The 12,445-nt window shown below is 48.9% G+C and overlaps 1 protein-coding gene and 1 non-coding gene across 2 annotated transcripts; one reads left to right on the top strand and one right to left on the bottom strand.

Moving 5' to 3' along the window:
• The first annotated feature begins 2,579 nt into the window (after nt 1–2,579).
• LOC119389666 (serine/threonine-protein phosphatase Pgam5, mitochondrial-like) lies at nt 2,580–12,114 on the top strand. Its single transcript, XM_037657024.2, has 5 exons — nt 2,580–2,891; nt 3,432–3,610; nt 4,854–5,077; nt 10,231–10,361; nt 11,913–12,114. Exons 1-5 carry the CDS (start codon nt 2,731–2,733, stop codon nt 12,058–12,060), a joined length of 843 nt encoding a protein of 280 aa, XP_037512952.1. The 5' UTR covers nt 2,580–2,730; the 3' UTR covers nt 12,061–12,114.
• On the bottom strand, nt 8,645–8,892 carry Trnaw-cca (transfer RNA tryptophan (anticodon CCA)). The gene is made up of 2 exons: nt 8,856–8,892; nt 8,645–8,680 (listed from the first exon to the last, which is right to left on the bottom strand). It is a non-coding gene; the product is annotated as a tRNA-Trp (tRNA).
• Nucleotides 12,115–12,445: the final 331 nt, after the last annotated feature.

Raw genomic sequence — 12,445 nt, 5'->3', positions numbered from 1 at the left:
GGGCAGAAAAAGGCGTGGGCAAAAACCCCGTGGTCTGCAGCATACAGCTCAGTATTCCTTTCAATAAAGACAACCACAAAACAAGCATCAAAGCCTCATGATAGATGATAAGGCGCCTGTTAACATGTGGCGTGACGTCAATACCCATATAAAATATGAACTATAGCGCACGTTTGCGACAGCACAGTTTGTAGCACTGGCCGTGACGTCACTACATTACATATACGTATAAAAGGGCCCGCCTAGTAAGGTATTGCATTTCTGTTGGGACAGGGCTATGGGAAGGCCACTTTGAGGATTCCTGAAGAGCAACGCGCATACGAGGAGCGGCTTCAAGAACAGACACGACAATGTGAACAACGGCATCGTGCTATGAACATCGCGCCGAGGACGCTTAGCGTAAGCGACGAAAGTACAATGCTATCAAACGTTTTAAGGGTGCAGATTTACTGGACGTTCTCCAGAGTCCGCTCTACAAGTTCAACAACATTCGCTTCAGCGCACAGACTTTCGAACGTCTCCTGGACGAGGGGGAGATGGACGAATACGAGGTCGAGAGGCTAACGGACGTCGACGACTTGGATTATCCAAAGCAATGCGTCATGGCTATATGAACGCGTCGAGTGAGACGGCTGTGTACGTTGCCACATGCATGGCCGGTCTGCAAAATCAGCCGCACTTGGTCATCGTTGCCAGTGATTAGACGCCAATCTCACTCTTGTACGATTCTAATGCGGAAGACCATTCAAGCGACGTCGCAATGGGTGATCGACCGGTTGTCGTTTACAGCTTAACTGTCCGGCCACCTTCACAGCGTAGATTAGAGCCATATCTTTTTTTTTTTTCATTCTGCGCGTACTCCATCGCATCTGATCAGTCTGCAGAGTGGCCGTTCCCGATAGGCCTAACAGTAGGCCTAAAGTCAAGCCGAACGTCAAAGGTACTGTGTTACACGTCGTAGTAGGGGCCTCCGGATTAACTTCGAGCGCCGGGGGTTCATTAATGACCATCCTAATTTAAGGACACGGGTCTCCTTGCAATTCACCGTAGTCGAAATACGACCTCCGTGGCCAGCAATACAAACGACTCGCACTTAGCATCACAACGCCGTAGCCGCTATGTCGACCCCAGCGGGTCTTATAGCAACAAGTGTGTGTGACGCGAAGAATTACCTCTCGCAAGGGTGACGACAGTAGGGCTCTCGAGACCTACGATTTTGAGCTTCGGAGCGCTGACTGTGACTGGGAGGATCGGGCTTGCTGCTGCGTCGATGTCGGAAGAATCCAGTGCACGAACACCGCGAGGCTCGTGACGCGCGTGCACCACGGGCTAGTGCTGACGTCACAAACAGTGGCAAGCACCCACTACTGGGTATCAGCCTTAGAATCGAGCTGCACAAGCAAAATTTGTGCTGAGGGTTAGTGCTTAGTTTCGCGCACTCACCACACACACACACACAAAGGAAAAAAGCGACCGACTGAGTAAATCCGACGTGCGTAACATAAATTATGAGCCCCAGTGAGAATAAAAAGTAATAAATGAAGCACTAGAGTCATAAAGCATTTGTTTTGCTTCAGATACTATACAGAAAGCCTTTACACCAGCGGGTGCCACTATTTTCTAAACAGCGGTTCTTTCTTGTTCTTGCCTCAGTAACTGGCTCATACCCACGTGGGGAATTGGTCACACTGTAGTTTACACAATCTGCACGTGCAAAGTACTGCAGCAGAAAAGCCACCCATTAAAATAAAAACGGAACCTGATGCGAAGGAATTGTACGAACTCTCATATTTAGGTTGGTTGGTTGGTTTTTCCTAGAGGAATGGCACAACCCATTACGGGGGATCGGCCACGACTCGTGCGGCAGTAGGATTTGTGAATGAAAAAAAAAGGAGGACTTCGTCAGAAATCGGCGCTTCACTTTCTTCTCTTCTCTACGCCCCTTTTTCACGAAATGTATTTTGCGCCACTGTCAAGTGTACCTAAGCAATTTAAGCACCAACTCGCCCGAAAAGAAACCCTTTTCGCCAGAAATAAATGGATAAAAATTTTCTGTCCCTCTTAATCAATTCTTAGTAAACCTCCTTGCTCTTAAAGGGGTCATGAAGCACCCCTTGGGTTTGTTGAAAAAACACATCCTGCGGAAAGCTGACACGGCTATGAACTGCTCTGCCAAATATTACACTCGTGCGCGTCGCGTAAAGGCCACAAGCGGAGCGCGAAGTTGCCGTTTCCTCAGGCGCCCTCTTTTCAAATAGAGGCCGGTTAGTGTGATAATATAACTCCTGCAGCCGTATTGTTGGCCCATGGTCCTTAGTGGGTGCACGCCATAAAATATGGATTATCATAATCGTCATCACGATAAATCTACTTTAGTGGGTTTAGCCACGCCATCATGATCCAGCCAAACAAACAGCCATTTTTTTTGTTTTTTTTGTGGGATCAGCTTATATTTATTACTGTACAAACTAGTCATTCTTCAATTTTTGTTTATATCCCAGGCGGCCGATTTATTCCTCATCCTCATCATCCGTCTCAATTCAAACTTTTCCCGCTTATATTAACCGTCGGTTTCATGGCCAATACCCCGTAGTGGGTAGGAGCCAAGAATCAAGGAACAAGCGAGCAAGCAAGCTTCTCGCGGTCGCCTTAACAAGCGATCTAGCGCGCGCCGTGTATTGTGAGCCAGTCGTGTGTTCCACGCCGTCGCCGCATCCGCTCAGATAGAAAATGTTCGCTCGAATCCTCGCCGGTGCCGGACTTCTCGGCGGCGGCTGCGGCGCCGCGGCTTTTGTGTTCGGCAGAGAGGATCCGAAAGAGGGCAAGTCGGCGTACCCATCGTGGAGCACCGAGTACCAGCGTTCCGCTTACTGGGACAGCAACTGGGACAGGTGAGGGATAGATGTGCTCGGCTTCTATTCTGCCTCTACTATTCCGTCTGTGAATACTGCGCCGAAATAGACGAGGGGTCACGGCCCGCTATATTGGTTGGCGTAGGCGTGCGCACAAGAAGGGGGAGGAGGGGGGGGGGGGGGCGTGGGGGCGGCCGTCACCACTGATCATCTAATGGGGGGCGCAAAGTTTGCGCCATACCTTTAGTTACATCGGCAAGCTTCCCCCTCCCCTCCTCTCCCCCAGCCCTCCCCCACCTCCGCCCCTTTGTTACGCCTATGTAACAAAGCACGTGCTTGGTTAAGCTCCCTGTCTTTCCCCCTCATCTCTCTCTCTCTCTGTCTCTCACGCTCTCAGATTGAAATTCATGTATGACTCGTCGTCATAGACAGCGGCAAGGACCTCGCTAAGTTACTTGACGGCATACTTTAGCTCTTGTCCCAGCATTCGTCCGATTAGCGATGTCAAATGAAATTGAGCTTATTCGATCAGTGAGTCACCCGTACTGCAGTATTATTCTTGTTTCTGCGTCTATGTAGGCGTGACCCCATGTTCTGCGTGAAGCCACCGGAAGACTACTCGCCGGTAGAGCAGATTCGTTTCGAGGAAGAATTGAGCAAGGCCAAGCCGAAGCGAAATCGGTATCTCTACTTGATTCGCCACGGACAATTCAATGTGAACGGAACCACGGACAAGGAGTGCGCACTTACAGAACTCGGTAAGTTAGCGTGACTAAGTTGGCCGCAGTTCTGCGGGTGGAGCGACTACAAAAATGTTGAGGACCACGCAGCGTGCAATGGAACGAAAAATGATAAGGATGTTACATTAAGTGATCGGATGACGGCAGAGTGGGTCATGGAACAAACAGGGGTAGCAGATATCCCACTTGACATTAAGCGAAAGAAATGGACCTGGGCTGGCCACGTAATGCGTAGGACAGAAAGCCGGTGGACAGTAAGAGCAACAAAATGGTTACCAAGGGATGACAAACCGGTCGAGGAAAGCTGGATGGAGTGACAAAATGATGAAGTTCGCAGGGATAAAATGGAATCAGCTCGCACAGGATAGGCTATAAACTGGAGGTCATTGGGAGATGCCGTCGTCCTGCAGTGGACTGAAACAGGGTGAGTATAGTGATGATGATGAACCGACTGCAATGCGGCGCGGCGTTCGCGCCGCGCTAGTGCTTGCATGCAGCCAGCGCCAGATGCACTGGCTGCATCCAAGTTCACTGTGAGTTCGCGCCTAGAGCGCCGACGGCGCCTAGGAGCATATGTGTGTTGTCTTGCAGTGTAGCACATTAGCTCCCTTGTCGCGGCGTGTAGTCGGAGCGTACTTCTTGTTGCGCTTGCCTAAACCAAGACATGCAATAATATAAAATCTCGGCAAACCAATGGTCTCATCCTTTTCCACTGCAAGCAAAACAGAGCTATCTCTTTCGCAAACTTAGTTTAACCGCTTTCAACCACGGGATTTTTTTTTATGGGCTGCACCATTGTTCCGCTCTTCTGTCGTTCACTCCCCGTCCTTCTCCCCACACGACGCTTCGCCATGATACCTTATATGGATTGCAGAAAATTAGCGTCTTGCCTCAAACCACCACTAAACCACCACTACTGTACATGGGAAAGTTGAAGTTTAAAATGAAATCGGCCCTGTAAATTGAAACACCATCTTTGTTAAAGCAGACGTTCAGGGGATAATGGAAGCTTGAAGAGGTGAAAAATACTTGAACAGGCGGTAGGGGGGGTCGTGGGGTCGCTGGCTACATTGACAAATACAAGTCTGCTGGTCGAAACGTTGGCACCATTTATTAAGGAGGTCAAGTCCTTCTGATACGCAATGAGCTGACACAACTGACGCTCTTTGCAGCTTCGTTTTTTGTTTTTTTCCCTACGCAGACTTACGTAAACTTAAACTTGCGGACGCTTAAACACTTTCATCGCCTCCCGTTCTTGCAGGTCGAAAGCAAGCGGACATGACGGGCCAGCGGCTGAAGGAGACGGGCATTCCTTTCACGAGGATGGTCCACTCGACAATGACGCGAGCCACCGAGACGGCCGAGATCATCCACAAGCACTTGCAGTGGCTTCCCATGGAGCCGTGCGAGCTCATCTGCGAGGGGGCGCCCGTGCCGCCCGAGCCGCCCTCTCGGTCCACAACTTGGAGTCCGAGTGCCAGAAATGTAACCCTTTTATTAATGCACTGTTTTACGTGGTCCACGTAACGCCTTGAAGTATGTACGGAATGGCGGTGCATCGGATACGTGCGTGGAACGGCACAAGCAGGCGCTTTTGTGGCTAAAGACTCGTTCACACCTGCGCCATACACATAAGTCGCAAAGCGACTGGTCGCAAATGGCAGCTTTGGTCGCTAAGCGACTGCTTTGGCTGAGTCGCTCACTGCTAGATTATTCAGTCGCGCGACAACACTGGGGAACCTCTGAACCAATCAGATGCACCGGAACAGGACGTCAGCTTATTTTACGGGGCAGTGGCAAAGCGAGGCACGATACCAGCTGACGTGGTTTCTGTGCGGCGACGGGTAGGTCCATAGGCGTGCGCGAGGGAGGGGGGAGAAGGGGGGGGGGGGATGGCCGCCCCCTTGTCGGACCTGTCCTGTCATTGTTTTTAAAGGACAGAGCTATGGCCACGCAAGTTTTCGACGATAATGGCGGCCGCAGGCCCCCAATGTTGCATTCGAAGACTGTTTAGTTCTAATATTTACTCCCGGAAAGCGGGGGACCAAAGGAAGGCCTTTGTGAGAAGCACGTCATCGCTTCATTTTCATTTTTTCATCCATTGTGAAGCACGCTGTCTTTTGGTCCCGATCACCATGGAGGGGAGGGGGGGGCAATGAGGAGCCCGGCGCACCCTAATGGGGAACCCGGCGCACGCCTAATAGATCGCATTCACTGGTGTGAACATCGGTCGCCTCTTGAGCCGCGTTTTGGTCGCCAGTCACAAATGGTCGCGCCAAGAACTTCACGGGGTTCTTTAACGCGCACTGTCATCGAAGTATGCGTGGTCACAGTATTTCGTCTCCTTCGGAACGCGACCGCCGCGACCGTGAACGAACCCGCGTCTTTCGGGTCAGCAGCCGAGCGCTGTAACCACTGAACCACCCCAGCGGCTCCAGCCAAAAAAAAAAAAAAATTACCAAGTAAGAAAGTAAGTGGACAGAAAGACGCTGGCCGCTTGCTTCCGAAAGGTCCGCATGCCGATAGGACGCAATCCAAACTGCCCATCCCCGATCGGAGAGTTGTGACGTTGCGTACGTCATCATTTTACTGCCCGACAATAGGTGCTGTAACTTGTCCAAAACGCAAAAGCGCCAACGACGTCACATGGATGTGGCATCTTCTTTCACGTGCTGTCAAATTGAGTTCCGCGAGCGAGCAGAGACACTATGTGATAACAAAACTTCTGAATCATCCGCGTGATATGGTCGAGTTATTGTGTCTAAAAAATGGTAAGGTACGCATTTGGGCCGGTTGATTCATGATTAACTGTACAAAACAGCGCTGAAAGACTGGACGAAGACGGGTTTGTGTCCTTTCTTCGTCCCGTCTTTTAGCGCTGTTTTGTACAGTTAAAAAATGGTAGCCATGAAGTGTTCCTAACTTCCGCGTTTGAATCTGGCGCTCTCAGTACAAAAAACCACGACCTTTGAAATTGGTGGCTGTTACAGAGAACAATTTGTCCGAGTTCGGATAACACCCAGGATTCGACGTTCCTGGATGTTGTCCAGTTTCTTAACAGACATTCACAACTAAGTCGCATTTTGTTCCGCATTTCGATGAATTGCACTTCTCATTTTCTTTCTAAACAAATAGTTGAGTACTAGCAGAGTCATTCAATGCTTCTTATGGTCACGAAACTGCCGCGTCAGTTTCATATGGAGCCAGCGGCCGCCGCCAGAAGCGCAGCTGTGCTTGCGAGGCGATGCGAACGCTGCTATCGCTGGGGTTGTGTGTGGGAAGCCTCGGTGTTTAAGCTTTCTAAACTTCCGCAACGGTCGCTTTGCTTTCACGCTTTTACTTCTAGCACTCAGCATGCATAAATACATTTCTGAACGCGTTTTCTGTTTTAAAATGAGCACCCGCGAGGAAAAAAACCAGCTCAATTAAAACATGCAGCTCGCGGTGGTATCAGCAGAAAAAATACAAAAATACGCGGATTAACGACAGAATACCAATATATATAATTACGAACGCCGTAGCAGGGGACTTCTGTATGACTTTTGCCACCTGCAGGCACAGCTGTTTCACCATGCTCGTAAGTCGCTCGCTGTACGCCGCCGGCCGCAAGTTGATTCGTCTCGCCTTCACGCTAGATGTTTGACAACAGTTGTGGCATGTAGAGAAAGACACAGTTTGACCTCTACTTTATTCCAGAAGACATTATTCTCTGTGAAGCATATTCTACGCAACGTTTCTTTCACCTGCTCCGGCAACGCACTCACACCGGCCGCCGGCCGGCTTGGTGCCGACGACGTAGCGAAGCCTACTTCGTATCGCTTCGTAGTTGTAGCAGGTAACTCTGCGGGAATACAACCGCTGACGAACAGCTTACTTTTGTTAACGCTGGCAGTGTTCTTCGTAGTCATTCCTCATTCGGCACATTGAAGCGAGTTATCCGGGGCGTCCGGGCTCGAAGGCTTGCTCTTGTTTGGGTCCCGAAGCTCGATAGGGAAGAAACGTGGGTGAGCGCGCTCGCTCGCTCGCTGCGTGCGCCGGCGAGAGTTGCACTTGACTCTCATAACAGCTTCTATTCGTTGTAATAGTGCTTCGCTTTCACTCTGGCGTTCAACCGATATGACTTGTTTTCGTCTAGCCGACAGGGCCGAGCAGTGCAGCACATAGCAGGTGATCGGCGCGCAGTTACACTCCCCGTTGGTCCCTTTCTTGCCAGGCGTTTCCGCACGACACGCACTACGGTGCGGTCTAAACAGGGCGTCGGCGACGCTCGGAGCTCTTCACAGGGTGACTCACGTGGTCGTTTGCATATTGGTCGCATTGTAGATGAGCGAGATCGAGGTTTGCGCTTTGTGAGATACGAAGGAAGTCCTTCATAAATCCTTGGAACGGTGTCAGCCTTCAGCGTTGGTTTGTCGCGTTTCTGCGACACGGAGTCGCCGTTGATGTTAAAATCATACGCAGTGATAATGTCCGAGGCGTCGAAATGGTTCGCAGACACACGTGTATACTTCGAATCAAAGTTAATTATCACCGCTTTCTTGCAGCGGTATGGCCCGCTTCCATTTCTCGCGCTGCTGCTTGTCTAACGGCAAACAAAACAACGACACCTTTTTGCTTCCCTTGTAGCCGGAACGGCACCCCGGCATGCAACATCTGTTAGGCATCCTAGTCCTGCGACAGCGTTTCCTCTAACTTGAACATATGATATCCAGCAGCTTGTCTCGCACTGCGCGAGTATTTCAATACGCGGACGGCGCAGACGATCGCCTCTGTGGCGCAGCGGCGGCGCGTTGCGGCATTTTCGAGCAGCGTATGAAGCTCGCCCATAGCGTGACGGTGCAGTTTCGTGACCATAAAGAGAATTGAATGACTCTGGTACTGGTTAGAAAATCTTACCGAGTTGTTGCGTCGTTGGGCTGGTTCTAGAATGTCTTGCAGGAGTCGCCATTAATGAGCACTAACAGACAATAATGCCAAGGAAAGTATAGGGGATGTCATTAGTAGTAAATATGAGGTAAATGTGAAGAAAGAAAACTGGACGAAAGGATAACTTGCCGCGGGCAGGGACCGAACCTGCGACCTTCGAATAACGCGTCCGACAGGGGCGTAGCCAGAAATTTTTTTCGGGGGGGGGGGGGTTGAAACATACTTTTTGTATGTTCGTGCGTGCGTTTTTATGTGTACGTGTATATATAAGCAAGCAAATTTGAAAATTTTCGGGGGGGTTTGAACTCCCCCCCCCCCCACCCCCCTGGCTACGCCCCTGGCGTCCGATGCTCTACCAACTGAGCTACCGCGGCGGCCATATCCCCCCGTCCACTTTATGGGGTATATATGTACATTTAAGCGTGGGAGCGTCAGTCAGCGCCGCCAGTAGCCTTGACGGCGATTGTGGAACACTCTTTTTCTACCTGTTGGCGTCACGTAGTACGTGAACTTGGTAGAGCATCAGACGCGTTATTCGAAGGTCGCAGGTTCGGTCGCTACCCGCGGCAAGTTATCTTTTCGTCCATTTTTCTTTCTTCACATTTACCTCACATTTACTACTAATGACATCCCCTATACTTTCCTTAGCATTATTGTCTGTTAGTGCTCATTAATAGTGTGTATAACAAAGAAAAACGAGCCCTTAAAATTAACACTTCTTTCCTTCGCAGGAGTCGCATGTGTGGTGTCCTTCATTTACGTCAATTTATCGATTATTAAAGCGCTCTTGTCGATAATATTAACGATTTAGTCGTTCCCAGGTACGCATTCATCTGTCGCTGTCACCTTAAATTTTTTTTGTAGTTTGTGTCCCTTAAAGGGCAGAGTAGTTGTAAGTTTATCACAGAAATACTGCAGACGCGACGCAGTGTGTGTTTCTTTCTTTTATATTTTGTAGGAACGGTGCGTCGTGTAGATGGCATTCTGCAAATACGTTACTCGATGTCTCTCTTTGTTTTGCTATGCTCAAGTACATTCGAACGTAACCTCGTTATAACGAAGTCGTATCAGGACCATAAGCTAGTTCGTTATATACAATATTTGTTCTAACAGTAAAACTAAATATTGTCAGTCTGTCTCGGGCAAAACTCCTCGATACACAAACGCATCATTCTAGGCTTCAAATCCATTATAAACGAGGTGACGCTTACATGTATCCTTGTGGCATTTCGAACTACGTAGACCGGGACACGAGGAGGTGAAATTGCAGCAGAACAAAGTTCGTTTGACAAAACAGACCTGCGTTCACTTTTATTTCGAGGAAGTTATGATATTCGTCTGGTCGCTTTTCACAGCACTGCACATCGCATTTTTAAAGAAAATTGCGGTTGCGGATTGTTTTTCAGCATTTATTTAGCTCCTTATGCTACCTTTCGAGTTTTGAGCCTCGCGCTAACAAAATATTTCTTCGTTACAGCCGATGTCACAGAGACTGTCGTGTTTTCGACTTCGTTATGAAGATGATAAGTGTCACTGAAATACCAAAGTTCGCGTTTAGTTCACTATAACCCATAATTCGCTATATCAGTGTTCGTTATAACTACGTTCAACTGTACAGTTTTTACGATGTAGGCTTCAAATTCGAGTGATAAATACTCTTCGTTTCGTGCCTTATATAGGACACTCCAGCTGAGAGGTGTTTTCCTGCTTAGTTTTTTGTAGAGGGCGCCCGCATCGAAGCTGGCTTCCGCAAGTACTTCCACCGGGCACTTCCCACTCAGCAGGAGGACTCGCACGAGATCATCGTGTGCCACACGAACGTGATTCGCTACTGGGTGTGCAGGTATGTACTATAACAGTTATACATCGACTGACAGGATTGGGTGGGTGCCTGATCGTGATGCATCGTTTCGGAATACGACGCAATCTCGAAGCATATTACGTTACTGCAAGGCAGGGATGGAACGTGATGTGCAGGTGTACTATAGATATACAGTCAGCATCAAAAGTTTATGAACCACCTGCAGGCGCAAGAAAAAGCCGAATATTTCCGCCGCTTCGGCGGGCAGCCGTGAGCTTAGATTTCCGGCCTGTTCTAAAACGCGCTGACAACATGTGCTGCGCAGTTCGACCGAATACTGTCACGAATTGCGGGAAAATTTTAATGTTTTCTTCGACCTAGCGGTCTCCAAACTTTTGACGCCGACTGTACGGATATTAACGAATCTCGGAGCATATAATGTCACAGGAAGGCAGGGATGCTAGCATGACGGGCGCAGGCACAGATACAAACAGTGCAACACAAAACTCGAGTGATGATATGAAGGGTCTAAAAGCGGCGAGAAAGGAGAAGACAAATCTAACCTCTGTATTGAATCTATAACTCAATATCTTTGCCCCTTGTATTAAATCTTTTATCGCGAAATGGTTTGGATATTTCCCGTTGCAGGACTGCGCTTCATACTTTCTTCGTGCGTTGATATCTAGAATGTCAGAAATGAACTTTGGTGTCAAATGCCGCAAAGACGCAAAGACGAAGTGCATGCCGCAGCTCGCGCACCTCGATCCACGAAACGCGCGGGTTGTCATGTGACTGGTACGCTTTCGGGTTGACGCCGGCTTTTCGCTCAAGGTTTCTTTCGAATGAGACACATAAGTAGCGATGTGTATATCCGTATAGTGTCTCACTAGAGAAGTGGAAATGCATCTATAATCAGGTATATTAAGGAAGATATCAGTGTGACGATCAGTGTGAATCAGTGTGACGATCCGAAGTCACAATAAGGAAGCTTGGCAAATTCATGCACAAACAGCTCTTTTCATGCTTGCCTAATGGTCTATGACGTCTCTGCTCCAGAGAGATAACCTAGATAGTCTATATAGTCTATAAAAACTCACCTCAGATAGCGGCCGCAGTCACGAAATTTAGTCCAACAAGTGCGAAGACAGTGAAGAAAGTTGGAGCGGGTGGGGGTGCATGAGGGGGAATGTGAACGAAGTGTCATCCTAACGTTGCCATTTGAAAGAACGCCTTTCCCATATCTCACATAGGGTCATATCTGAAGGGGATTTGACGTCAGGTTTCCAGAAAGATATCGATACTGATCTCCAGAATGAATAAAATTCTGAAATAAGAGCTTTTGTTCTACGGTGATGTTTCAACACAGTGAACGCATGGGGTGCCTCAGGCAAAAAAAGAATGCTTGAAACCAGTCCCGTCCCTCTAGCCTACCCGAATAAAGCGTTATTAATCGCAATAGGCGAGAAAATAATCCGAATACCATTTTACAAAGCCACAGAAGTTTATTGCGAAGCCGCGGGCCGCTAGCGCAAGGTCCGCGATCCGCGCGTTTGAGACCCCTGGTCTATACAATGACGTTGTGCTTTTGCGCAGGGCGCTGCAACTTCCACCCGAAGCCTGGTTGCGCTTGTCTCTGCCCCATTGCAGCACGTCGGTCGTGAAAATCACGCCGTTAGGAGATGTTTCCCTGCAGGGACTCGGTTGCGTTGGACACATGCCCATGGAGATGATAACAAAGTGACACTTCGCCGAAGCTCTCAAAAAGTACAATAAAAAATATACTTTCTTTGTGTCAGGTTCTTGGGTGAGAGCAGTGCGTTTCGCGATACTGGCCCTCAGCTACCAAATGAATCCCACAGGCAATTAGGTCAAGGAAATCATAGGGGGCATTATCGTCTGTAACTGTAGTGTAGTAATTGTGACGTAAATTGAAGTGAATTGAAAGTGGACGAAAAATCACTCTTTCCGTTGGCGGGATCTGAACCCACAACTTTCTAATTACGCCTTCGAAGTACGCGCAGTTGTCTGTTGAATTCATTTGGTTGAGTCTAACAAAGAAACGGGCCCCTCGAAAAAATTCCCCTTTTTCTGAGTTCTCACGTAGGAATTTCGCCAACACCTCTTCT

This window comes from Rhipicephalus sanguineus, chromosome 4 (genome assembly GCF_013339695.2).
Source record: "Rhipicephalus sanguineus isolate Rsan-2018 chromosome 4, BIME_Rsan_1.4, whole genome shotgun sequence".
NCBI lineage: Eukaryota > Metazoa > Arthropoda > Arachnida > Ixodida > Ixodidae > Rhipicephalus > Rhipicephalus sanguineus.
The sequence above is the reverse complement of the archived record's forward strand: the minus strand, read 5'-3'. Positions and strand labels throughout refer to the sequence as shown.

Bases quoted from the DNA above. Each gene is read 5' to 3' on its own strand.
- LOC119389666 (XM_037657024.2), top strand. From the start codon at position 2,731: ATGTTCGCTCGAATCCTCGCCGGTGCCGGACTTCTCGGCGGCGGCTGC. The intron at 2,892-3,431 runs GTGAGGGATAGA...GCGTCTATGTAG, and splicing joins TGGGACAGCAACTGGGACAG to GCGTGACCCCATGTTCTGCG. The intron at 3,611-4,853 runs GTAAGTTAGCGT...CCGTTCTTGCAG, and splicing joins GTGCGCACTTACAGAACTCG to GTCGAAAGCAAGCGGACATG.